Source organism: Polyergus mexicanus, unplaced genomic scaffold (assembly GCF_030449975.1).
Source record: "Polyergus mexicanus isolate NDT 795.1 unplaced genomic scaffold, iyPolMexi1.0 SCAF_8, whole genome shotgun sequence".
NCBI classification, from domain to species: Eukaryota; Metazoa; Arthropoda; class Insecta; order Hymenoptera; family Formicidae; genus Polyergus; species Polyergus mexicanus.
The window spans coordinates 280,241-307,597 of NW_027223328.1; the positions used below are offsets into that span (position 1 = coordinate 280,241).

The following is a 27,357-nucleotide window of genomic DNA, read 5'->3' on the forward strand; positions in this document are numbered from 1 at the left end:
AATCATGCAGCGCCATCTCGGGACGCATACCGACAACAAGATGACAGATGGCATCATAGGACAACGGGCGCGTTTCTATGAAATAACTATATATATATATATGCTTCGAAGCGTTTGATTGACCAATCAGGACACAAAGAGTAAAGATTTCTTTATTCTGATTGGTAAATGCAATTCTTGGAAGCATCTCTAGCGTCTTCTCCACCGCAGCCATAGATTCTTCTTATATTTTATAAAAATAAATCTTTAATAAATATACAAATATTAAAAAGATTGATGTGCAATTAAATGTTGTCATAAAAAGTTCAATCAATAATTCAATAAAATGAAATTAGTAAATATATAAATGTAGGGACAAGTTGGTAACGTTGATAAAACTTTCTAGAGTTACCACAGGATTGCCACTAGTGTTTCGATTCTCCATCCGGATGCATCCAAGGAGAATTAAGGGAAACTGAGCATGCGCACAAAGTACATAGAAAAAAAGACAGTAACAGTTATTATATCCTCTCTCTTGACTCTTTTCGAAACAAAGGCTTAAGATCGTATCAGATTACGCATCAAAAATTGAAGTTCGAAGTTGACTAATCAGAGCAAAAGGAACTAAAATTACTTTATCCTCATTGGTCAAATTTAAACTTTAGTTTTCGATCTCAATCTTTTGTATGACACTTGGCGAAAACCTGACAATATATCTGTCACCAGACGATTACATGAACATGAAAGAATTAATTGAGATTGTTAATGATTTAAACTTTTTTGAAATCGAAAGTTTAGGGGTTAAAACTATAGAAAAATATAATAATTATGATATATAGAATAGGTATTTGCGTTGCGGGAATCACAATTTTTTTCTATGTCGTATAAAAACATATTCAAGTCTCGAGAGAAAGAAATTTTTTCGCAATTCCGGCTTTTTATTTCATCCTTAGGCCGGAATCACAGACTTTCGCATAACGTACAACGCATAAAGGAATAAACCAATCAGAGTCCTTCATTCTCATCCCCTCGTCTCGTTCTGCGGATCTTGATTGGTTTATTTCATTATGCGTTATACAAAAGTGATTTCGCGGCTTTAGCATCGAAGTAGGATATATAGAAATCTGTGAGTTTGACTTAGTATTCGTAACCATAGCGACCGCAAGGTATGGTCGCTCGATTAATAGTTCGTTGCGAATGACAGCTACAAAGATAATCAAGCGCATACATAAACGTCCAGGGATCTCCGCATTTTGCATTCTGCAAGTACAATTCCGATTCTTTTTATATAATTAATGATAACGAAATATCCTTTTTTTTTTTTTAATGTATTAAATCTGTAATGTTATTTCGGAGTGATATTTGATTTTGTCGTCGCACTCTCTATTTCAGTCACTTGGGAATTAATAGCTAACGTTTCATGCGTTTGCATTAAATCGAGATACATATATAATTCCTCAGATTTATTTTGCGAATCGTGTGTAATGCAAAATTTTATATGCGATATATATTTGTACGAAGAAGCGAATTTTAGAAAAAGTAATTGTAGAATTAAAAATTATGTTTTAAAAAATTGAAGTTTTGTTATAATTATATCAAATTATTTATGTTTTTTGTATTATATATATATATATATATTTTTTTTTTTTCCAAAAAACAAGACTTTTGAATCTTGAGAAAAATTATGGCACGGTACTGAAAGATTAAAATTATAATTAAATTATATTTCATGAAAATATATATTCTAAAATTAATTAATTTTATGAATTTTTTGAACTCGCTAATAAAATAAACTTTGTATGTTTATATTTCCTCGTTTTTTTTTTTTTTTTTTTTTTTTCTTTTAAGATATTCGGAATTAGGCATTGCAATATTGTAGTCATAGCAGTATTGCTATTATTATCAATAATTTAAATTTTATCGAGATTTTACTATTGCACCATGTCTAAATATAAAGACCATTTTTACACGTGATAACATATAACTCGAAAACTATTGTTATTACAATATTTTCATAATTCCTAAAAAGAATTTTTGATTTATCAGAGAATCTGTTATTAAAATTGATTGCGAGTTGTAAGATACATTTTCTAGTATCAAAATTTAAATTCATCGAAATTACTTTATTCCTTTCTCCTGCTTAGAGTAGAAAATGACGAAAATGCGTTAGCGATCAGGTGGAGTAACGTCATTGGAGAAAATCTATATTCTTGCATGTCTGGCTCACACAAAGATTGTTCGCATGCGACCGTAAGAAAATGCTAATCTCAGAGCGACATATATACGAGCGGTGTCCTAGATTACGTTTGTGAGAGTCACAGAATCGAGCTATCGTGTATGACACGTGTAAAAAAGTGTCGAGTGCCTTAGAATCGTCGTGCAATTTTCCAAGCAGGTTCAACGTGCACAAAAAAAAAAAAAAACTTTGTCTAAAATCATTTGTTCTCCGATCATATTTATTTATTCAATCTTAAAATATATGCAATTTCTACGATGTTGCGTGAAAATCACCAAGAATCGTAGCTAAAATGTTTGATAACGGATTAAGACTTTCTGACTGTGAACAGCGTAAAAGTTTTTCTACCATCTTGTCAACGGTTTTCCAGTCTTATATGGCAGAGTGTCGGTTATCAAATATTCATTCTACCGTTATAGAGTCAATACTCCGGATAACTCGCACCAAGTATCTATTTATGTGCCGATGAAATTAAGTTTGCTAACTCTTATTCTGTATTATAAGCCTTACTTATATGTATAAGATACTCGCACCTTCGAATCAAGGTTTAAATATCCGCTTCATATAGAAGTTTAATAACATAACATAAACATCGGAATTTTTATGATTTTCCTACTCATTCAAATCTATACACACAATTTAAAATTTAAATTTATATAATGCTTTTCTTAATTATAATTTAAAATAAATTGTAGTAGAAAATCTCTACAAAGAGGATTTAAATTGTTACGAGAGAGAGAGAGAGAGAGAGAGAGAGAGAGAGAGAGAGAGAGAAAGAGAGTGTAAAAATAAAATTCTTTTATCGTCTTTTAGGTAGTTTTTAGATATTCCATAAATAAAACGAATAGGGAAGGGGGGAAATATTTGTTATTTTGCGAATATATTAACGTATTAGTAAGTTGATTAAGGAAAAAGAATAATCTACGTCTATAAGTATATTTTGTTATTTATTTTGTTTTCATGTTCGCAAAATTTACACTTACGTTTTAAATATTTTATAGATTATACAATTATAATTTTTGATAAATATATATGTTTATGTTTTAGAATAAAATTTTAAAAGTCAGTAAATGTATAAAACATTTTTAACTTTTATGATTACAATAGATATTGAAGAACATGCTACCGTTTACGGCGGCGTGTAAATATGTTCCGGTTATAATGCTGAGATTCGCTACCTAAAAACGAGTGATATAAAAATTTCCAAACATAACGTAAGTGAAGATGAATCGATATATAACCTTGAATCAATTGGGTGACGGAACCTTTGGTTCCGTTGTTCTTGGAGAACGTATTGATACGGGCGAAAAGGTAGCTATAAAGAGAATGAAAAGAAAATATTATTCCTGGGAAGAGGCTATGAATCTACGAGAAGTAAAGGTACGATTAAATAAAATAATTGGAAAATCTTATATTGAAAACAAAACCTCCTAAAATATTAAATCAGAAAAAGATATGTGCAGTACAGTATATAATATTTAATATTATATAATAATAAATAATAATATTGCGGAGATATAATCAAAACACTTGATATAATTGAACACATAATTATGAAAATAATTATTTTATTTTTCTCTTTGCAATCTTATTTGTCAATCAAATCAACAATTATCAAAAGATAATTTTTATCTTCCTTTCCTCTTTTTTATTATTGTAGTCATTGAAAAAACTCAGTCACGCAAACGTGGTAAAGCTTAAAGAAGTTATACGAGAGAACGACGTGTTGTACTTTGTATTCGAATACATGAAAGAAAATCTCTACCAATTAATGAAGGACAGGTATATATATGGCATATAAGCGATTTTATTTTTAGTCTCGTATCTATATTCAGAATATTTTAATTGCAGGGACAAGCTCTTTCCTGAACCAGTAATAAGAAATATGGTGTACCAAGTATTGCAAGGTCTCGCTTTCATGCATAAACATGGTTTCTTTCATCGCGACATGAAGCCAGAAAATTTATTATGTATGGGGCCCGAATTAGTAAAGATCGCTGATTTCGGTTTAGCGAGAGAGATTCGGTCAAGGCCTCCGTATACAGATTATGTATCGACGAGATGGTAATAATTTCGCGATAGTATTATTTGTAAATATCAATTAATCCTTTGAGAGAACGGCTATATTTTGAAAAATCAAACTTGGAAAATTCATGAAAAATATTTATTTAATAAAAACAAATACAGTTTTGATTAAAGATGAGTTAAAATATCATATATCATATAGGTATCGAGCACCAGAAGTATTGCTACACTCTACGACTTACAACAGCCCAATCGACATTTGGGCGGTCGGCTGTATAATGGCCGAGTTATACACATTTAGGCCCCTGTTTCCCGGAAAAAGCGAGATCGACGAAATATTTAAAATATGCTCCGTAATTGGGACACCTGATAAAGATGATTGGCCAGAGGGGTATCAATTGGCCGCGGCTATGAATTTTAAATTTCCGAATTTTACCCGTACTTCATTGGCCGTATTAATACCGAATGCTAGTCAAGAGGCAGTTATACTTATGGAAGATATGTTACAATGGAATCCTATAAAGAGACCAACAGCACAGCAATCGCTTAGGTATGTAAGTCTTACATAAAGTATTTAATAAATTATATAAGAAATTAAAAGAGAGGAAACAATTCTTAAAAACAAGAGTAAAAACGTAAAATAATCAAAATAAATGTTTACTTTAGCGAAACACCCGTAAATAATGACTTTAACTAATCTCAAAAAAATTTTAACTATTACATTTGTTGTTTATTAAAATATTATTAACAAATAAAAGTGCATGCAAAATGTAATTCAAATATGTCTAGATAAGAAACAAAAAATTGAAGTATTGAATATAGTTTATATAGGTATAACTACTCATGTTACATACGCACACTTAGCAAATACACAAACCTTTATACATTTTTAATATATTAAATTTGTATTAAAAAAAAACATAAAACAATAGACACTAATATATTTTTAATTCATTTGTCATGCTTTTTTGAAATATTTTTGCATAGCTTTAAAAGGATTCTGAAACCGTCAGTAATGATTTTTATCGTATCTTCAGATATCCATATTTTCAAGTCGGCGACCCGCGTATCATTAATAGTAAAAAAATTGGTGTTGTATCTCAACGAGAGCTTGCCATGAACAAAATAAATCTTCCACCACCTGCGCCTAAACAATATAATTATTCTCAAGAAGACCTCGTTAATAATATACTTCAATCGAAGTAAGATATATTTTATTATGGCATATATATTCACATATATACGAGAATTCGTGTACATTCGATTATTGCGATAAGTAATGGTAGGTCTAAAATAAATATCACAGTTTAGAGGAATATTTTATACTTTGAATCTGAGAAGAGAAGATTTCGATAAATATAGTTTCACGAGTTCTGTATGTTATTAAAAATATTAAAATTGAAATCAAATATTTATAGAGTACCCGACAAAATGATTGAATCGCAACAACAACAGACGATTGCTTTGCCACTACTAAATTATAACAATCACAATAAGCATGACAACAACGTTTCCAAATGTGATGAGGGTGATTTTGCCGGTTTTCTAGGGTAAGTTGTACGATTTCTCTCGACGAATTTATGTATCATTTTTCAACTATCCGATCTAATCTTTTGATTATTTATCAGAAGAAAAGTCAGCCCGGAAAATCCAATGCTCATCCCTGATCGCATATATAAGGAAAATCGTGTCAATTGGAATACCAACTATCAGCAACCCGATAATTTGAAGCATGGTAATGCAAATTGGGCCCTACCAGCGTGGAATGAACAACCGTCGAGGATGTGGAATCAGTCAAACCAATCCAGTCAAATGAAAAACTCGCGTAAAGTCTCGGCGAAGCAACATTACCTCAGCGTGGCTCGGTATGTTGCAGGCCAGAGCACAAATTTGTCATCCAGGTATATAACGTTCCGAAATCCAGTCGAGAGAATCCTTATCGCGTGCACAGTGCTGATAATCGGTCTCTTAGTGCGGTCGCACATCAGATGGAACATATTTTCCAGATATTTGATAAATTTGTCTGAGATTGCGCCATTTGAAAACAACTATTTCTTAACAAAGCAATCTTATGATGCGATCATTTGTAAATCGGTGTATTGTTTGATTAATATTATGCAATATTTAACCGATATGCTGTCAATATCAATTTCACTTCCATTAAATATCTTCTTAAACATCTCTGTGCTTGTCGCTTCGATTTGTCGAATTTCTTGGATTACTCTCCATGCTATATTAAGACGTTTTCTATACTTATCTCAAACCTTGTCAATTCACTGTGACGTAAAACATCTCGTAAAATATTTCACGATAATTACGCACCTATTGGACAGAACACGGTTGCTTACGTTATGTGTGATCAACGCGTTGCAATATATCTTGACAATCGTATTTCTGATTATCGAATTTTCGGCAATATGCTTTTCACGTTCCTTAGATGGCAGTAGATATGTACTAAATGGAACAATTTTTTATAATTAAAATGCATAAATAATAACAAATGTTTAGTTCATGGCTATACTGGATATACTTGTGTAATCTGCATTGTGTAAATTCCAAATAAACAATAAATCATTCATATCGTTTACCACACAATCTATGCTACATCTTTCTTATTGTCTACAGTTTAATGCTTTTCTCTATTCATTTTCAAGAAATGGGGATTCCGATATTAACAGATCAAAACTACTAAACGGATTCATCAATCAAGCAACATCCAACAAATATGAGGACTTTACGGAGTCCTTTTGGGGATCTAGAAATAGTATTGAGAATCAAACAAGACAGCATTATCTCGCGCGAAACCGTTATATTGCCGAACAAAGCTTGAGATTACCTTATCCCAGCGTATACGGTACCCAAAGTATCAGTAAGTACTTAATAGATTCTTGCTTCAAGGCTGCGCAATTTTTTTTTATTAACCCTTAAACGTCATATGTGAGTCATTATGACTCTATCGATATTTTAACAATAAAATATTCCGAAGGCCTCTTAATCAATAAAAAATATGTTTAAAATTTATTTTTTAATTTTTGTTGTAACTAAGAACAAAGTAAAAAAATGTGTGATTCTATAAGAATTAATCTAATATCTTAATGCAATGATTTTCTTTCGATTCTCGACAAATGGGCAATTTTCGCCCGTTTCTGAGCAGTAATATTTTTGAAACAAAAACGCAAATGCTGTAAAAATAGATTTTAGGCAGCACACGATCAGCTAATGTGAATACTAATTTTTTTTTTATAGAGACTAACAATAAGCCCACGTTTCAACCGAATTTGTTTGGAAACGTTTTCAACACGAAAGCGAGTGGCGGACCTTACGGCCGAACGGATTGGGCAGCGAAATATCTCAAATGATCATTGTAGAAAAATTAGTTTTTTTCTTTTTATATTGATAATTTGTCATCGTAGCCTTTCTTCTAGGCAAACTTTAACTGTGATAGAACGACCGTTGTCGTTCCATTATGGCAGGAATGCAGATAAACAAATTGTGTCTTCTTTTTCCTGTGTTGCGATTTTATAAAATCAAATCGTATTCGGATTAAATGGGGACGAAACAAGAAGAGAATTGAATAAAAGTCCGGCGTCATGTTATGGAGGATTTCAGCATTTTCATATATGTGATTGAAGTTTAGGAGCCAATTATATAGATTGCTATTAACTATAAACCGTTCATGTTAATTGATCATATATGAAAAAGTTTAATTTTTTGAAAAACCAATAATTCTGAACGCTGTGCAAGATATATATATATATATATATATATATATATACAGTTCTATAAGATACACATTATATTGTGTACATGTGTGTATGTTTACATACATACACAAATACGCATGTATATAAGGTGTACTTTTCATCATCTACACATATGTATAATTTGTATATATTAATTAACTTTCCGATGTGGCGTGATATGTACGACAGTTGATTAAAGCGCAATTATCGGTAATTAAATCCGAGAATATGTAATTATGGAGTTACATACAACAAAAAAATGACAATTGCAAACTATGTCAACCGGCATATTCATTTGGCTTAGGGCTTAAAAAATCAACGTTAAAGTGTCACATTATATTTGATATAATGTACGTTGATATTATATTATTAGAATGAGAAATATAAAATATATATAACGAACAATACACGTATTTCTTATTATATAACAATATATGTATTTACACAAATATATGTATTTATAACATCTTTGTTTTCACTGTTAGCTAGACTATGATTTATCCTCAAAGACGTCAATATACAATATATTAATTTCACAATATTTAAGTAAAACAATAAAACAAGAAACGTTATTATAAAGCAAAAAAATTTTTGTTTTAAACAATAAGAAACTTTAAAAAAGGGGAAAATTTCTACTACAGTAACAATATCCATCTGAAATATTTGTATTTTTTTCTTCAAAATCCATATAGAGAAAGGTTTAATATATAAAAAAAAAAGAAGAAGCTTTACTAAAAGTTTCTTTTACTTTATACGCCATAAGAATAAAATGTTTATACACATTATTTTTAAAATATCATAGATATTATGGGGCCTTTTTCTTTGAAGTTGTATAAACAGGAAGGAGATCAATACATTAAGCGTGTAGTTATTTCAAATACATTCTATATATGTAGCTATATACGTCAATTTTCAGAAGTAGACGATATGTTGACTACGAATAATGCGCGTACATCGAACTGCTACAGTTTGATTTAGCAATTAAAATAATTAATTAGTTTTAAAGGAGATTTTTTTGAATTTATTTCTTTTTTGATGAGTGTTTTTTGAGTATATCCAGTGGCGGATTTTGACACTTTCAAACTTTCAAGCGTAGCTTGATATGGATGTCTCTTGTAAAACCAAAGTGTCAGGATACAACCTGTGTGTGTGTGTGTGTGTGATCTGGGAGAAGCTCACTACAATATTAAAGTTCCAAAATGTGCATCTATATTGTGCCTAATGGAAAATCCGCTACTGGGCATATGTTATATATTTAAAAAAAAAGAAACAGAGAAAGATATTCAATTGGTCGCATTATGTGATCGAATGTATTACATATTTCTTTATAATACATAGAGCTATTAACTATGTCTTAATTTCACAAACTTTGATTACAATCTCCTACCTAACATCGGATATGTCTTGAGCAGATAATGCAATTAACAAAATTGGAAGGAGCAGGAACGTGAGAAGACCAATCTTTCTTTTTTAGGAAGTATATCGTACTAAATGTTTCATAAGATTTTAATTCATATTTACTAGATGAAGTGTCAACGTATTCCTATTTAGATATGTCATGAGTGATCGTAGCAAGAAAAACAAATAACAATGGTCGTAACTAAGCCAATATCTTTGACGTATATTATATTTTATAAAAATAAAAGAGTACTTGAATTTTTTCGGACTTGTATTATCGTAGAAAAGTTTGATATTAATAAACATTATTTTTTCATTTTTATTTTATAGATAAAATTTGACAACCATTGTCCTATCTCTTTAGAACAACAATTAAATTATATAAACAAAGTAATTTTAATAATATATTTTTCTTTATATAAATTTTGCGATATTTGATAAAATTTTCAAAAATATTTGTTTTTTTGCATAAATAAAAAAATGATTATGTGTTGTTTACAATGATTAAATTAAAATCGGTAGACATGAAAACAATTGTGCTTCAACTCTATAATTCTTTATATTATGATTAGGATCTTTATAATGGATTATACTTTAGTCTTTTTTATGCTTGAGATGTAATACATATGTATATCAAATAGTAGTTATGTCAATTATCGTTTATTGTTGCCTCTTTTTTTTACTACGAATCATAATATATAATGTGGCATAATGCGTTTTATTTATAATGTATTCCTTTCAAAAGTGCATCTAAAAAGTGATAGACCTAGTGAATTGTAAAGTAATCATGGAGACGCCTAATATGCCACATAAATTACACGTATTTTACATTTAAGTCTCAATCAACTATATATACACATGTAGATGCGTATAACAACTTGACAGAATATACTCATGCAGTAACCTTATTGGCAAAAACTTCTTGATTATCAACCATTAAATATAGTTTAACAGTCTATTACGCATTAAAGCAATAACAAATACGTAAATTAATATACAAGATAAGTATATATGTATAACATATCATTTTCTACAAACAAAAATCAACAGTTTTGCTCCTTTATCGCCCTTGAAAATATTATTCGAAACAGCAATTTGCTGATACGAAATAAAAGGCACACGATATCCTCAACAGAAAAGGAACATTTGTGGAGCCTCACGTATGTCTTGCAAACCATTTTCTTCAGCTTGATACCGATAAGCGCAATGTTATACAGAATTGTCGCGATTCCTTTGTGCGTGTGTTTAATCTGGTGATATTTCGAAAGACAACTTTATCACAGTACATACAAAATAAAGTACATCAATATAACTTGCGCATAAATAAATATTAATGAACGCAGTATTCATATAACACACACCATATGATTTCCCATAAAATAAAATAAAAAATCATTTTTTATTTGAGCTAGCGTTCACTATAGTATACATCAAGCAATTTACAAGAATAGCAGAAATTTATATACTGAACATCTAACATATCTAACAAAATGCAATGCCTTTTATTATCAACTTGAAACACAAATATATATATATAATAAACAATTTTATGTTATTCTTATTTTTTGCTAGATATAAATTAAAATACTTATACTTTTTATCCGTATTACATAATAATTCGATGTTGGATAAAACGATGGTTAAGATAAGCTACATTGCTTGAATTTTTTAAATATAAAATAATAAATAGTATATTGTGTTCATTAACATTTGATATTTCAATTATGTTTAATTTGTTTAAATAATAGCTTTTCTCACAATAATATCAAATTTATATACAATGTATATTTTTTTATTATTATGTAAATTACTAAGATATATTAAACACTCTTCTCACCTCAAATAATCCGCTCAACTACGTAATATAAAGAGAGAGAGAGAGAGAGAGAGAGAGAATTTTGAAGTAATCTACTGTTTCTCTTAAAAAAGGGAATTTAACCAATTTCTATGCGAATATAGATGTGATCCATTTTTAAAACATATAAATTTCTTTTCAAAAATTTGTTTATTTGTTTATTTATTTATTTTTAAATAAACAGATTATGGAACAAATTACAACTTTTTTTTATACGTGCAAAAATAAAAGTAATATTAACAAAATATCATCGGAGAAAGAATATTTAACATAGAACTCTTTCTTTAGATAGAGCAAAAGTCAAGGAGCGTTATTTATGTTATTTAAAACAATCAAACATCATAATTATTGAAAACAATAAGATAAATAAGAATTGTATATGTTTCGAGAATGTTTGTAAATTCCAAAAGTATATTATTACTTAATACTTAATTTAATAATAAATAATAATTTGTTTTTTAATATAATCTTATTATTGATAATTAATCTAAAAATAATTATTTATAGCTTTTTTAAATTTTAATTTTTTTCTTCTCTCACAGCAGTCGTTTCAAACTCAATTCTCAAAATAGTTTTCTCTCTCTCTCTCTCTTCCACATTTATCTCATACGATACAGTCCAATGCATACAATCAATTGCATAATAAGGAAGAAATAGACTTTACCCTCTCTTTCTTTTTTCCATATTGATAAAAAAAAACTTATTAGTGAATAAAAAATATATTAATACTAATAATGTTTCAAATAGATATCGAATCGGTTTACAATTTGAAATTTGTTTGTTTCTATTTTACATGATTTAAAAAAATATCGGATTACCATATATGTATATATATATATATATATATATATATATATATATATATATATATATATATAATATAGATAAAAAAATCTTTAAAAAATTTAATTTTTTTGCACTATTTTCTCGCTGGCCTTTATTTCCAAGAGAGAGATTCTATCTCATCTATACAATTTTTTTAATGACCAGAAGATTTATAAATAGTTGTTGAACATCTCGTGTTTTAATAACGTTACATATTGTTTAAACAGTATTATTATAATCATTTGTAATAGAATTACGTATTCTATTTCTTTTTATTTTTCTAATCTCTTTAAAAATGATGTTTTTTTATATACATAAATTAATTAAGCAAAAAATAAGTTCCGCGATAATATATAATATGAACAATAAATATTGCGTCTTATAGAGAGTTGGCAATACAAGAAGAGAACATATTTTTCAACAATTATTATTACATTAATTCAAAAGTTTAGCCAATCTAAATACTTGAATCTTGTAGCAACTTCTTAACTCGCGTATATCACTTTTCCGCGTGCGTGCGCGCGCACGCGTACACGACACGTACACATATTTTTTTTATTTTTCTCTCTTTTTCCTCTCTCCCCCTCCCTCCCACCCTCTCTCTCTCTCTCTCTCTCTCTCTCTCTCTTTATCTATTTCTCATATATTTATATGTAAACACCAGATTTAACACAACACACAAACATGTACGTCCTAATGTTGCAGAATCGCGTTACTTGCCGAAGTGGTAACATTAGCTAAGATCTTTGGTAAGACTGTTGTCGATGCATTCAGCGAGCCTTCATCGTTTAATAAGCTTACGGTGGTATTCGGCAATAACGTGGACATCAGAATTGTAGTTAGCACATTGACGGTGATCTGCGGCTTCGGTATTATCGTCGTTTTCTCGACGGGCAAAGTGGAGGATATCGCGGTCGTCAAGATGCTCGCCGTCACGTTACTGAACATGGTCGACGAAGTTTGAGTCTTCACCAACTTGGAACACACATCCTTGACTTGCACAGGTGGCCCGAGACAGGCATCCATCATATATGCCAATAGAGAACCGATAGTTAATCCGGTGATATACGATAACGTCATAATGTTACCTAGCGAAATTATATGTCGTATTAATTTTTAAATTTGATGTATGACCTATGACAGATTAATTTTGAATATTTGAATAAAATTTGGATAAAATTAGCATTCGTAATAAAACAAGGAATCTTACTTTTTTATCGACTCTAGTATATTTTAACAAAAATTTGGATTTATAATAAGTACCTGCGAGTTCTCGATGTTCCTCTGGTACTTTGCTCGGTGCCTGGATCATAGGTATCGAACCGACTATACCATTCGTAAGACCAAGCAGCCAAGAGAATAAGAGCGGGTATCCCTCGCCGGAGAGAATAGGAGCACCACGTGGAATTGCGCAAAGCAGAAATAGGGGAATAAGTATTACCCGCGCACTAGAGAAATACAGTAGTTGGGTACGTTTCCATTCGTAAGGTATTAAAGCGAATACCTATAAAAGAAACCGGATAATCTATGTTATGATCCTGTAGAAAAAACATTTTTTAATCTTGTCATTCCACACATTTATGGACGTTTGTCTACTTTTAAGAAACATTTCGTTATCTCTCTATTAAATATAAAATAGAGCAGAAAAAAGTAGGATTAATATTATAAACAATTTGTATAATCGGCGATATATTAACCTTGCCCAATAAATCAGAGGCGTTGAATGCGGTCATCAGAATAACCGGCATCCACGATTCGAACTTGCAGGATATTATTTCCGATACGATTCCTGGATATAAGCAAAGCGTTACGAAATAAGCGACTCCAATGCTGGCCATGTATGGAAAGATCAATTTGGCAACTTCGAGTCTTGCGAGTAGACCTCCTAAAAAAGTTATTTTAAATTTTCGCTATAAATCATAAAACTGAGATGTTTCACATTCCGGATCAATCTTGTCTCCGCAATAACTATCTTTATGCTTTCACGCAATCGTATAAAATATAAAAGATAATGCCAAATATTACAAGCTCGTGTATGTGAAAAATGATTTGGTTATTCACTTTTTAATAAAATAGAAAAATTGTATTTTCTTACTTTTTATGCCAGACCATGGTGTACTTGTGCTTTGTGTTCCGTAAGCGCCTCTCATAACTACGACATCTTCGACCTTATAAGTCGGTCCAGCGCTACCAGGTGGATTACCCGAAGGTGCGCTAGGCTCGTAAACTGGATTGCTGAACGAGAATGCAGAATATTGTCGAGACGCTGAAATAATACAGTCATATTATTGTCGTAATCTCGATACAATAACGCATCTTTCTCGAGCGCAATACTAAGAAATATTCCTCTATAAACAAATCAAGTATCATTCTGTATTTAAATGATGTAAAATTAATGTCTTGCTTACCATTCAAATCGGTTCCACTCGTGGATTCTGTCCCCAATGGACTCGTTTGAATCTTCAACACTCCGTATTGGCCTTTCGAGGGATCGCCGACTTGATCTAATGGATCCATCTGAAAACAATATAGTATACTAAGTATACATTAATCACACACACATATATATATCATTAGCTTGTTGCAAGCGAAACATTTTAGATAATTTCGGCAGTGATATAGAATGCTATTCAAGAATGGTTTAAATATCAAGCGTCGAATTTTCACTAAGGGGAAATTTTCAAACTTGTGCCAAGGTGCATCAATTTTTTCGGAAAGATTATATTGAAAAGCAATCATTAACTTATATTTTAACACAATAAGTCCACACAATTTGTGCATAAGCGATAAATAAAAATCATAATAAAACAGGAAATCTTATATTTTTTATCTATCTTAGTATAAATGAACGAGTGTGTAATTACATACCAAACCAACATCTTCCGTTGGTTCTAAAGTGATTCGATTTCTCTCCTGGCATAATGTTATGTAAAATTGTACAAAATCGGTCTTCCGTACTATTTGATGTAAAACGAAACACAACAGGATCGTCATATTCGATAGAACGAAGAACATGGATGTATTGCCACGCTCATCATTGAGTAGCGACTTTGTTATTATTCGATTAATTGATACCCAAAAGCCAGCAACACCTGAAAAAGTGCAATAAAATATTTTTTTATATATTACATAATGTACATCAAAGTTACCGGAAGGGGATACAATATATTATTTATAATATATATATATATATATATATATATATATACAAAATTTCTTTTTAATAAAATTATCGAGAAAAATCTTATTTTTGACTTTTGAAATTTCGACATTTAATGCATCTTAGCGACCAAATCTAAACATGAATAAGTTTTAATTATTCATAGAGTGTTCTCTAATACTCACTTTCTCCCGTCATCACAGCTTGCGTATATCGACTGGGAAGCATTGATGTATATCCATAAAAACTCGATTGCTGAACTATAATATCAAAATAGTAGGAAGTAATAAGATCAAATTTTTGCAGTATGTTAACAATTAAAGGAATTTGTTCAGAAAAATATTGCGAGTTCTAAATTAATTAGATCTAATGCATAATGTAACTGGAAGATTAGGACAAAGAGTTTGAAAAATTATCAATAATGCGTAATTACAATATATATATATATATATATATATATATATATATATATATATATATATATATATATATGTATGTATGTATGTCCTCACATTTGACATATTTTAACATTAAATATTTGTTAAATTATATTTATCAAACAAATTATAATACTTATTAATTAATCGGAAAATGGTAAATTTTCCGGATATTCCTTCAATTGTTTGATATCAATCGATATCTTTATCAATGATTTCTTTAATTCTGTACCTGTACAACCAAGCGATACTATCGCAACGGCAACTAAATTAATAGTATAGGAAGTCGCAACACCGAAAAGTTCCCACCAAATCTCGCAGATCACCACAAAGTTCAAAGTAACAAAGGATACCAGATATCCTACAAAATAAAAATTAGATTATGTATATTTCATTTTTTTTTAAATTTCATTTTCTTACTATAAGTAAATAAATTGAAACGACGATGATCGTAATTCAATACAATCTGTTTTTATTAAACAACGAAGTTACAATATTAACTCACTAAGAGATTAGAATAATCGCTATTATCAAACCATTTCGAATACATGCACAAAAATAATAAAATTATACGAGAAACCTAATTACCAAAAAATTATATATAAAATATGTGTAAAATATTATTAAAAAAATTCAAAACTTATTTAAAACTCTCATCAATTATTAATTATATTATTAAAAATATTGCAATGTCATAATGTTCATCTTAGTATCGTTCGATTAACTTTATACACTTTTAGCGCATCTTACCAAACGTAATTCGTGTATTCAGCGATAAGGTTTCGACCAGTATATTGTTTGCGAAAACTGCGAAGAAAGCCATAATAATGTAAACGACAGACATGTCGAATATCACGGTAGTTCCTGGATATCTCGCTTGAAAGTAATCTACCGCTATAATGAAACTGTAAAGAACAATGACATACAATTGTCAGTGTAAAAATTGCAACAATTTTATAATAAAAATTTAATGTTTTAAAATTTGATATATCTAAAATATATCGTGAACAATCAAAAAATTCTTTTACAGGATAATTATTATATATAAATAAACTTTCCTGCTGAGGTAATTAGATCGCTTGCAATAGAACAAACTATATTAATGATTAGATATCATTGGACCGTCAAAAATATGATTGATCGATTTTGCAATTTTTTGTACAGCGTTAAAAATATATTCGTAGTCTTTAAATTTTTCCTATTTTATTAATTTATTTTTTACTAAAAAAATGATTGCGAAATATGTCGATCAAAACTTTAAGGAAATTTGTCCTTATTAATAATTCAATTTAACCGATTACCAATTTATATAACTCTGTTATCCTCGTCTACTTCTTCACACGATTAAAATTTATATATAATACGTACGCATCTTGGGATTATCAAATATATATATTCTTTTAAGCGCATCTTCTACAACCAATTTAGAAATAATTTCTCTATAACAAAACAAATTTCTAATATATTACGGCTATGCAAACTTTAACTTTGTATATTTTTATAATTCGATTCTTTAAATAAAATTTTATTTATTAAAATTTATTTGACCGGAAGTTCTTTATTTCCAATTTTTAAAAACTATGAGTGACATTTTTACCGAGAAAAAATCCATTTTAAATCGACAAAAAAGAATCTGTAATAAAGAGAATATCCAATGATTTTGAGAAATCATAATTTTTATGAACCAATTTTGAACTTCACTTAACACATACGACGGTACAATGTATGATTAATTAAATTGTCATCGGTCATTCTCTTCAAGCAATCCAGATAGCTATTAAAAAGTAAAAAAACTATATAGTAATGCAATGATTTTCGATAGTCAACACACACGATGAAGGATATACATGTATATAAGATGTAACAAAATACATGTTTGCGCAAAGGACCTGTTATAAGGGAGAAGAAATCCTATGCCACCAAGAATCAGAGCCATGTAAATGAAGTTGCATTTATCAACAGGCGGCGAGAGATGCGTGAATCCATTCGAAAATTTAAACTCGTTCATGCCCCTGGCCTTGCCCAGTTGAACATATCCCCGGCTCAAGTTCTCGTCCATATTGCCGGAAGGGGAAGAAAAATCAGCAGGAGGAGAATTCAAAGAGATTTGGCGGTTCGAACTCAATATAGTCTTCTTACGAGTCCATGGTACGCGAATTCGCGCGTTCGCGCTTGACAGCTTCCTCGCTTGCGGCGAGTGCTCGCTTCCTGTTTGCCGGAATCGTTTAATCGCGCACCTGGTCACAATGTTATTTATTCTCTCGTACTGCGTATGCCGGGTTCTCCCATTCTATCTTTGAGCGCATGCTTTAACAATTACGGCATTGATTTCTGCGCGCGCCGAATTTTCACGCTAGCCGATATGCCCGGGTATTTATTTTTCTTATCAGCGAGGAGAAATAATATAGCGCGCAAAAACACAAATTTGGAAAATTCTTTATCGTTTTGCGATTTTCGTAATAATTAATGGGAAATTAATTAAAAAAGATTGACTAATTTGCGTTATTATATAGCACGCGGCGAGAATAAGAGACAGCCTATTGCGTGTTACGCGATTACTATTTGTAAAGCGCTCTTCCAAATGTTTCCTCGCATATGCCTAATAATCGGCGTAACAATGGGCTGTTTCTTTTCGCCGCGTGCCTAGCGCGCAATGTAATTTATATTGTATATAAAATATATTCATATATATGTTTTTTTCTCTTGTATAATCTGTCCGTATATGTAAGGAAAATAATAAGCAGAATAATTGAAAACATAATTAGAAAAATCTTTGCATCGATCTTTTTTAGAACAAGTAAAGTTTGAAAGATGAAGCAAGAAAAAATTAAATATATCGACGGTTATTTAAGATAATCAGCACAGATCAATCAGAAAATTCTATGTTCAAATGGCCAATAAGTATATACCCAATTGAATGCCACATCGTAATATCCGATGTATCCAAAAGCGAAAAAATTCTCATTTCTAATAGGGCTACGTTCCAAAACGTACTCTTTGAGCAAAAATTTTACTCCGACGGCTGTTCCGAAACTGTTTTGATTGATTCCAGGCTGACCATCGAGTAAAATTTCTCTCGGAGAGAAAATTTTACACCGTTTTATGGAACTTAACCCTAGATTGCAAAATATTGCTAGTTATAATCACTAAAACAAGTTTTTCTATTGGATATGGAACTTAACCCTAGATTGCAAAATATTGCTAGTTATAATCACTAAAACAAGCTCTTCTATTGGATATCGGACATAGTACATACATTGCAGTGTGAATTCTGTATAAAGATCATTGCATATGAAAAAGCGACCAATCACAGTCAAGCATTCTAACAACGTAGTAAGAATGCTTGACTGTGATTGATTAATTTGTTCTTTGTCGACGATTGGCTATTAAATAGAGAATTTCTAGAGTTTCAATCAAGATTCTAAGAAATCCCTATTTGATAGCCAATCGATACGTCCAACAAATATTTTGTTGCATAAATGTAATATCAACCTAAATTACGTCAATGGCTGCGGTCGAGAAGATCCTAGAGATGCTTCGAAGCATTGCATTAACCAATCAGAATAAAGAAATCTTTACTATTTTTGTCCTGATTGGTCAATCAAACACTTCCAAGTATTTCTAGTGTCTCCCTGACCGTAGCCAATCTGAGTCAATTTGAATATTCTTCTTTTCTCTTTCTCTCTCTATTTCTCTCTCTCTCTCTCTCTCTCTCTCTCTTTCTCTCCCTCTTTGACAGTTCCTTACAGTTCCTAAGAAAAGGTCTGGTGGTCTGACGTTTGACGATATTTATTGAAGAGTTTATTATCTTTCGTACATTTGACGTAAAGAGACATGTCATTGAACACGGCACATACTAACGGCGGAGTTCTTCTCCACGCTGGCGAATGGTAAGTCGCATTTTATAAATTATATAAAATTGACTTTAAATATGAAGTTACATATATTTCGTCTCGAATATTCTTGACACGACGTATTGCAATACGCAATACCGCCATAGTCTTTAGCGGCGATTAGTTTATTGCCAACGACCTTGTTGAATCAGCCTTACAATTACACGATCATATAATTCAGATCATTTAAACGATACATATATATATATATATATATATATATATATATATATTTTATATTTAACGAATCATTTTTACTCTAATCGGATCAGTAAAATAAAACTGTACATAAATTTTTATATTGCTGATTTTTAATTTATATGTAATGTAATTGTTTTCAGTATTATACTCTTCTGCGACAATGTTAGTATGGAATTTCATGGACAGGAACAGGCGGAATTTATTGGAAAGAAGCAAGGCAGATTGTACTTGACGACACATAGAATGATTTTCAATTCTAAAGATCAAAAAGAGAAAATGCAGTCATTTAGCTTCCCATTTGTAACATTGAGCGAAGTTGGACTGGAGCAGCCAGTCTTTGGAGCCAATTATATAGGGGGCAAGTGCCGTGCCCAACCGAATGGTAACTGGATTGGAGAATGCAAATTTAAGTTACGATTTAAGAGTGGAGGAGCAGTGGAATTTGCACAAGCTTTGCTGAGAGTTGCGTCAATGGGTAAGTTATAAATAAATATGTATTCTTCACATATCAGATAACAATAGGATCAATAGTATTATCAGGTGTACTGATAAGAAGAATTTATCAAAATATTAAATATATTAAATTATATCTTGTGACTTTTAGCTCAACGCAATGGCCCTTCCAATGATGCGCCACCACCATATACACCCCCATTATCCGATTGGTATCCAGCACAACCTTCAGCTTATCAACCCCCACCAACTGGATATTATGGATGGATACCTCCGACCAATGTATTTCCCGATGTTCCACCAGGTTTAATATCGACACTTTAGTTTCCAATATTCATTTACTTTTATAAAAGAAATATTCTGTACAATCTTAAAAGTGCCTTCTTACTAACTATACTACCATTATTTTAAATAGCTAAATTCTCTCTCTTTGCTTGATATTTCAAAATAGTAATCTAAAGTAATTTTTCTTTAATACTTCTGATTTTTAAGCCATGCATAAAAGATAGTAATAGATTTTTATAATATATAACGAGGTTTGAGAGAGAGAGAGAGAGAGAGAGAGAGAGAGAAATAGTCCTTTCAATTGCACGATTAATGTAAAAAAATAGATAAACAATTCTTATTTTATTAATCATTTAAACTTTTTCCTAACAAATTTTGTTACATTTATTTTGCAAGCATAAAAAATGTTTTCAAGTATTCACATTTATATGTAACACACACAGTGTATAAAAACAAAATACTTGCTGTCAGTGGAAATAACCATTTTTTCTTACATAAAATATTATTTAAAAATACGTTTTACCTCATATTATAATGTTGAAAAATATCTTACAAATTTGCATTATTAATGAAATTATATTTCGATTATTGTTTCAGAATGGCATTTGTATTAATTGGCCCACCATACATATAATACTTGTTAAACTACTCCTTTTCTTTTCTAGGAAATACGGTCTTCATGACGGATAGTCCGCCACCGTATCCCGGTATACAGCCGGGATATGGATATGCGAGCGGACCGCCGCATCAAGGAGGTACAGGTACAGGACAGCCAGGAGGATGGGCTAATCCGAATTACAACGGCCAGCCGATGTCTCAAGCAGGTGCGTATCCCGGCGGTTATGGACAACCGCCTTATGGCGGTTATTCACCTAACCCACCACCGTACTCGGCGTATCCGCAAAGCAGCAATGCACAACCTGGATCTTATCAACAGCCAGGACTTTATCCATACCCACCTCAATACTAACGAATTGTAACAAAATGTACATGTAAATGTATCTGTAAATTTATATACTTCTCGTTAAAACTATATATGAGAGATAGAGATTTTATTAAGAGATGGAGATTTTATGAAGATTTTACGAAGAGAATATTAACTTAATATATTATAAACGCCTTTCTCGGAGATTCTAAAAATATTATGCCGAATATAAACAACGAGCTCTTTCCGAATATTTTGTGTATAAACGCATAATAGCAATTGGAAAAATAACGAAAGAATACATTGGATATTCTTTGAGAACAATTTTTGTGTTTGCAAGGCACAGATTTTTTTTTTTAATTACGCTATATCTTTTGCAGTTCCATATTGAATATAACAAATAATTATATTTATATATGTTAATTTCATCAGATTATAATTATATTAGATGTATTATTAATATATATATATATATATATATATATATATATATATATATATATATATATATATATATATATACATATACGTTTATTATAATATAATTATATATGTGTATATATGGTATATATAATAGAATTATATATATACATATATAAAGTAGTTTATATATATAATATTAAATATTGATTAAAGATAATTTTGCTGTTTTTATTTAAACCTATCAATTTGAGAGACTTCTCATTATTTCAAAATAAAAACAAAAAATTGCGATAGGTGAAATTATCATTCAAAAAATTCTCAAAAAACAAAAAAAAACGAAAATTGCCGGCAAATCTGTTATTGAAGTTTGAATGTATCAAATAGCTGAAAAAAATTAATACAACAATCTAACAAATTTAAGAGTTGTGCATATTAAGCAACGCGATTGCATAACTCGTCCTTGCTCGATCTGAAATAGGATTGGCTTTCACTTTGCTCACAATCAGTTAATATCTCATAGTTGTCAGTTCATAGTGCGAAACGACTTGGACAGATAGATATAGTAGAATTTCTGTGTCTTAACAAATTACTTCTTACTACGATACATTGTGAACTTTCCATACATTTTTTATATATAAATCGGTGCATAGACAAAGGTTTTTGTTATTGTTATAAAGTTAACGATTTATATCTAATTTGATAAATGTATGAAATAAAAAATAGCGGTAAACAAAACGAGTATAAAAGTTCTTTATTCAAAATTTGTCATCATAAAAGTTATATTATTATATGATACATTGTTACGATTTATAATAATTAAACACGTTTTTATATATATTAATTATATTAGTTTTTGAACAAACAACAATAGGAAAAACTGCAGTTGAAACCAAGAATATTTAAAATCATGCCAGAGAAAAGTAAATTCGGTGCATCAAATAAAAAAAATGTTTGTATGTATTTCATTAATTTTGATATTAATAGTGCTAAAAATATATGGATTACGCGAAATAATTTGTCGCCATTGCACTTCAGTGACAGATACGCCGGCAATTTTCCCTTTTTTTTTCAATAAAAATTTTTGTATGATAATCTCATTTATCGCAATTTTTCAAATTTTTATATTTAATCTCTATATACAATTTATAAAACCGTCAAAATAAATATACTTATTGTTCTTATCTATTTGCATTTTAAAACTTAATATATGCAGGAAGCTGTCTAATTCTCTTATAAATTTTAAACAAAAATTTTTATTACGGACATTTCTGTTAAAGAAAAAAATCGCTTTTTAGTTCTGCAAAAAAAACTGTCATTAAAATTTAACAAATTTAACGCAACAGCAAGATGTAATATATTATTAATTTGTATCCAAGTTTTATTCGACATTACCTTTTTTTATTCATCAGATGCAAAGGCCGCCGAAGCTGCGCAAAGCGCATATTACGATCCTAGTAGACCTCAATGCGCTTACGTTCCACCACCAGAATATTATGTAAGGAGCTTTTTATATTTTTTCAGATACATATATAAAATATATTTGTAGTGGCAATCAAACACACATTTAAAATTTTAATTTTTTTAAACACGACATCTCTTACAAAAATTATTTTTTTCTAACGCACGTAAATTATTCTTTGCTCTATTCTTTTAATACACAAAGCAAATCATCTCTCTCATCTTATTCTACTACATTATAAATTTTATTGTGTCTTTTTATCGCGAGAGATAATTTTATCAAAAATGTATAAAGTCAGAAAATATCGAAGTTTTGGTTATCGTTCTACTTATCTACTTATATCTATATTCATCAACAATGAAAGTATTTTTATTTTCCTAGATTAGGAAGATTTCGCGCATACACTATACTACAAAACAGTATATGTATCGAAATTTTTCAATTTCGACGTATGTAATAAATTTTTTACATCATTTCAGGAAAGTCCACCGGCTTATGCTAAGAAGTATCAGTGAATATGTACATTGCATAAATTATATAATGCAATCGATATGCATTCCACCTTAGACGAAAACTGCAAAATTGTATGTTGTCGCGTATTTAATATTTCAGATATTTGTGCACTACGTTTGTTATACAACAATTCTTGAATCGAAACGCGTAGATTCAAGATAAAGATTGAAAAGAAATGCTATCGTTTTTGTCGTTACAGCGCTATGCAATGTTAAAACACAGGCATTATTTTGTAAGATATTTGCAATAATACCACTATGTATTAACGCGAGTATTTAAAATAATTTCTTATGTATATGTTATTCCGTGAAAACAATTGTATTGTTATATTTCACGCGAGTCTATATAATTACAAAATAAATGTTTACACGCATGTAAATATGTAAACTATTTGTACAATTGTGAATTCGTTATGAACACATGTATCTCTTTCCAAAATCTTTCCTTTATTAAAAATTACAAAAATGTATGATATTGACAACATAACGCTACAAATATTGTAGTCGAATATAAAAACGAAGATCAATATCGATCTTTGGAAAAATATATTTTTATACAAAATTATTTCTTCCATATTAACTAGAGAGAAAAAGAAGGAGAGCTGATTTATTTACAATAGATAGTTTATCACAAAGCTATATTATTATTCTTGGATTTTTTCGATATAACTAACCATTTAAAATGTATTCAAACATCTTTCTTTTCAACAATATTATTTTACTTATTCGAATGATTGAAAAATGGCAAAAAATTGCAGCATTAAATAGAGAAATGCTGGGTACGAGATGCGATATTAATATATCGTATTCAATCTCTATATTTACAAAATGATAAAAAAGATTAACTGCTTAGAGTCCTATCCAAGCAGCTTGTACATTATATATAAATATATGTGATCTAAAAATAATGGACGTGTAAAATCGTTTTCTCCAAGTCTACCCATACTCAGAAGTGATTGTCAGACTAAGATTTCCATTTTCAATGCGAGTACTGTGATACCAAATCCTCGTATCCAACAATACAACGTCCGTCGCGTCGACGGTAAATTGAAAAGATGCGCATTCGCTGTCACATTCCGGCGTCGGAGCCACGCTCCAAGTTTTACTACCTATTATCTGGGCTTGCCACATGAGTCTCGATATATAATCCAGCTGAAAAAGAAAGAAAAAAAGAATTGTAAATATTTACAAGCGTGTAATGCAATTTCAAGAGAGTTTGTCCCTTCGAATAAGAAAACTCACGTGCATAACGGCACCCTCCTCGTAACCCATGAAGATATAGTTGCTGCACGGAATTTCCGCGTCGTCCGGCAGGAAATGAGGTACGCTGTAAAACCGCTTCATAGCATCCAATATTCCCGGATGACAGTTTTTCCAGCCGACGTACCAGGGATCTTCGCCCTCCCGATGCAGCGCTCGCGCTTCGCTCATTGCGAACACCTCGCGAAGATTTGCGAAGTCGCTCTTGAAACGCAGGAACTGGCATTCCTCCTCCACCGATTCGTACGCGCCCTCGACACGATCATATAAATTTCGAAAAAATTCCAAGGTGTACGTGTCACGCGCGGGCCAGTTGCGAGCCGCATCCTTTATTATCATAGGCCGAGACGAATAAGAATAAGAGCGAAATTCTTCTTTGGTCAAATTGGGTAGAATTAATGGTGCTTTAATGTCGCGGCAATAATCGCAATTCGATATCGATCTCGTGAATTCCCATACGAGATAATTATTCGGCAGCAGGCATCGAGTTTCTTGAAATGTTTTAATTATATTCGTATTAAGATATCTATTAAATAAACCGTATAGGAGGAACACGAATAGCATCGCCAATATTTTCTTCGTGAAGCTACGATTTTTCGCACTTTTCCCATTGTCGATTGTCGTAGTGATGGATTTTAAATCATTCATCGTGGCCCCATGTTGGATATAATTTTCAGTTAATTTAAAAAACATTTTTCGTACGAATTCTACGTTATTCACTGCCATCCTGTTCGTTATGGAAATTTAAATGTAATCATACTCTCGATCGGCCTTTCGTTTCGTTTTTGTAAGAAGCTGTTCATAGCTTTAGCTTCATTTATATGATTTTTTAACAAGCTGAATATATTTCTTGTTTTTTTTTACTATAAAACAAATTAAACTTTCGATATATTTCATTATTGCAATTGTATTACTTCATCGATATTCGTTATATAATTTCCATCGAGTTTCGATATTAATAGTAATATTACGATTAATATAGCCATTTTTTCTACTGTTGACATTACGTGTGTCTCTACTTACGCTTATCATTTCTTCCTGGGCGCAAATACGTATATTTGTATTGTACATGAATCATTGCTTTATTTAGAACTTGACGTGAATTGTTTATTTACATTGTATCAGAAGATTATGGAACTAAATTATAAGAATCTAAATTATAAGTTCAAGTTTCTCTCCGAATAATTGAATAATGTTTTGCCGCGTTATTTGTCACGACACAGTGATTTTTATGCACGGAGACAGATCATGTGATTCATAAAACGCTACTCTAATAATAATAATAATAATAATAATAATAATAATAATAATAATAATAATAATAATAATAATAATAATAATATATTATTATTTGATAATTTATGAATCACATGATCTGTTTCTATATATAAGAATCATTGTATCGTGATATGTACATACAAGGTGTTTTAAAGTGACTATCTATTTTACGAAATAGGAATTATAAAAACACTCTCTTTTAAAACATAAAAAATATATACAATACTTTATGGATCTAATTTAATTAGTTTCTACGTGGCGATCATCAATGTCTCTATCAAAGCGATCGACTATTTCGCGAAACATACAAGCAATATTGAAAATATATATTTATATTTTATATTTTATATATTTTATATTTATGTTTTAGATAATTTATATTTTAAAATATATAAATTTAATAATGAATGTACCACACACATTATAAAATACCAACGTACGTTATAAAATAGCAACGTATAACAATTTTTTTAAATATCTCTAATTTCACCAAAATATAGATAGTCACTTTAGAAACACTCTATATATACATATATATGCGAAGACAGAGATCATGTGATTCATAAAACACTGTCAAGTAATATATACGATATAATACAGCTCATACAGTTGAGCGCAACATTTTGCTCGACCTTGAGCTACATACGCGCGACTGCGAGAGGTGCAAAACTGCTCTATTGATTATACAGCAGAAGACTTTCATCACAAAGTTGGTGGGGATCTCTCCTTCCAACGACATTCACATCTGCTTTGCGAATGGAAGCTGCAGCTAAGTACTTTAACAAGACGTTTCCTGCGTAGCGTGTTCAACAGATGTGTTCTTCCATCTCTAGTAGAAAAATAGCTTGCACCCGCGTGGTGTGTGTGCCCCCGCGCACGCATACAATACGCATACGCACGTGCACATTTTAAAACGTTTTTCATGTAAAGGAGATGAACTAAGGAATGTACCAAAGTTATTTTATGCTAATTTTACAGTAGAGCATTTTTAAAGTTTGCGTACCTTCTTT

At 30.5% G+C, this 27,357-nt stretch overlaps 4 protein-coding genes across 12 annotated transcripts; 2 read left to right on the forward strand and 2 right to left on the reverse strand.

Annotated features, from left to right (window-relative positions):
• Window positions 1-1,139: 1,139 nt before the first annotated feature.
• LOC138935403 (serine/threonine-protein kinase dyf-5) lies at window positions 1,140-8,017 on the forward strand. 4 transcript variants are annotated; one of them, XM_070299945.1, is made up of 10 exons: window positions 1,140-1,245; window positions 3,323-3,595; window positions 3,876-3,997; window positions 4,067-4,279; window positions 4,443-4,790; window positions 5,278-5,442; window positions 5,659-5,790; window positions 5,869-6,141; window positions 6,895-7,109; window positions 7,487-8,017. In XM_070299945.1, the coding sequence occupies exons 2-10, from the start codon at window positions 3,440-3,442 to the stop codon at window positions 7,597-7,599; spliced, it is 1,737 nt and encodes a 578-aa protein (XP_070156046.1). In that variant the 5' UTR covers window positions 1,140-1,245; window positions 3,323-3,439; the 3' UTR covers window positions 7,600-8,017. The 4 variants fall into 4 exon arrangements, with proteins under 4 accessions (XP_070156046.1, XP_070156045.1, XP_070156048.1 ...); XM_070299944.1 differs by having other exon boundaries at window positions 1,140-1,241; XM_070299947.1 differs by having other exon boundaries at window positions 1,140-1,241; window positions 5,869-6,105; window positions 7,487-8,016.
• A 592-nt stretch (window positions 8,018-8,609) lies between these two features.
• Window positions 8,610-17,942, reverse strand: Ent3 (equilibrative nucleoside transporter 3). The gene is made up of 10 exons (XM_070300279.1): window positions 17,548-17,942; window positions 16,409-16,563; window positions 15,891-16,019; window positions 15,407-15,481; window positions 14,930-15,153; window positions 14,470-14,578; window positions 14,157-14,327; window positions 13,759-13,946; window positions 13,325-13,565; window positions 8,610-13,149 (listed from the first exon to the last, which is right to left on the reverse strand). The coding sequence occupies exons 1-10, from the start codon at window positions 17,715-17,717 to the stop codon at window positions 12,755-12,757; spliced, it is 1,857 nt and encodes a 618-aa protein (XP_070156380.1). The 5' UTR covers window positions 17,718-17,942; the 3' UTR covers window positions 8,610-12,754.
• Window positions 17,943-19,394: 1,452 nt separating this feature from the next.
• Wbp2 (WW domain binding protein 2) lies at window positions 19,395-24,145 on the forward strand. 2 transcript variants are annotated; one of them, XM_070300146.1, is made up of 6 exons: window positions 19,395-19,548; window positions 19,893-20,227; window positions 20,357-20,509; window positions 21,156-21,314; window positions 23,248-23,333; window positions 23,777-24,145. In XM_070300146.1, exons 1-6 carry the CDS (start codon window positions 19,493-19,495, stop codon window positions 23,810-23,812), a joined length of 825 nt encoding a protein of 274 aa, XP_070156247.1. In that variant the 5' UTR covers window positions 19,395-19,492; the 3' UTR covers window positions 23,813-24,145. The 2 variants fall into 2 exon arrangements, with proteins under 2 accessions (XP_070156247.1, XP_070156246.1); XM_070300145.1 differs by lacking the exons at window positions 23,248-23,333; window positions 23,777-24,145 and having other exon boundaries at window positions 21,156-21,836.
• A 115-nt stretch (window positions 24,146-24,260) lies between these two features.
• LOC138935506 (uncharacterized) lies at window positions 24,261-27,009 on the reverse strand. Of its 5 annotated transcripts, none has more exons than XM_070300142.1 (4): window positions 26,955-27,009; window positions 26,093-26,206; window positions 25,052-25,932; window positions 24,261-24,961 (listed from the first exon to the last, which is right to left on the reverse strand). In XM_070300142.1, the coding sequence occupies exons 3-4, from the start codon at window positions 25,793-25,795 to the stop codon at window positions 24,746-24,748; spliced, it is 960 nt and encodes a 319-aa protein (XP_070156243.1). In that variant the 5' UTR covers window positions 25,796-25,932; window positions 26,093-26,206; window positions 26,955-27,009; the 3' UTR covers window positions 24,261-24,745. The 5 variants fall into 5 exon arrangements, with proteins under 5 accessions (XP_070156243.1, XP_070156244.1, XP_070156240.1 ...); XM_070300143.1 differs by having other exon boundaries at window positions 25,052-25,796; window positions 26,093-26,339; XM_070300139.1 differs by having other exon boundaries at window positions 26,093-26,339.
• Window positions 27,010-27,357: the final 348 nt, after the last annotated feature.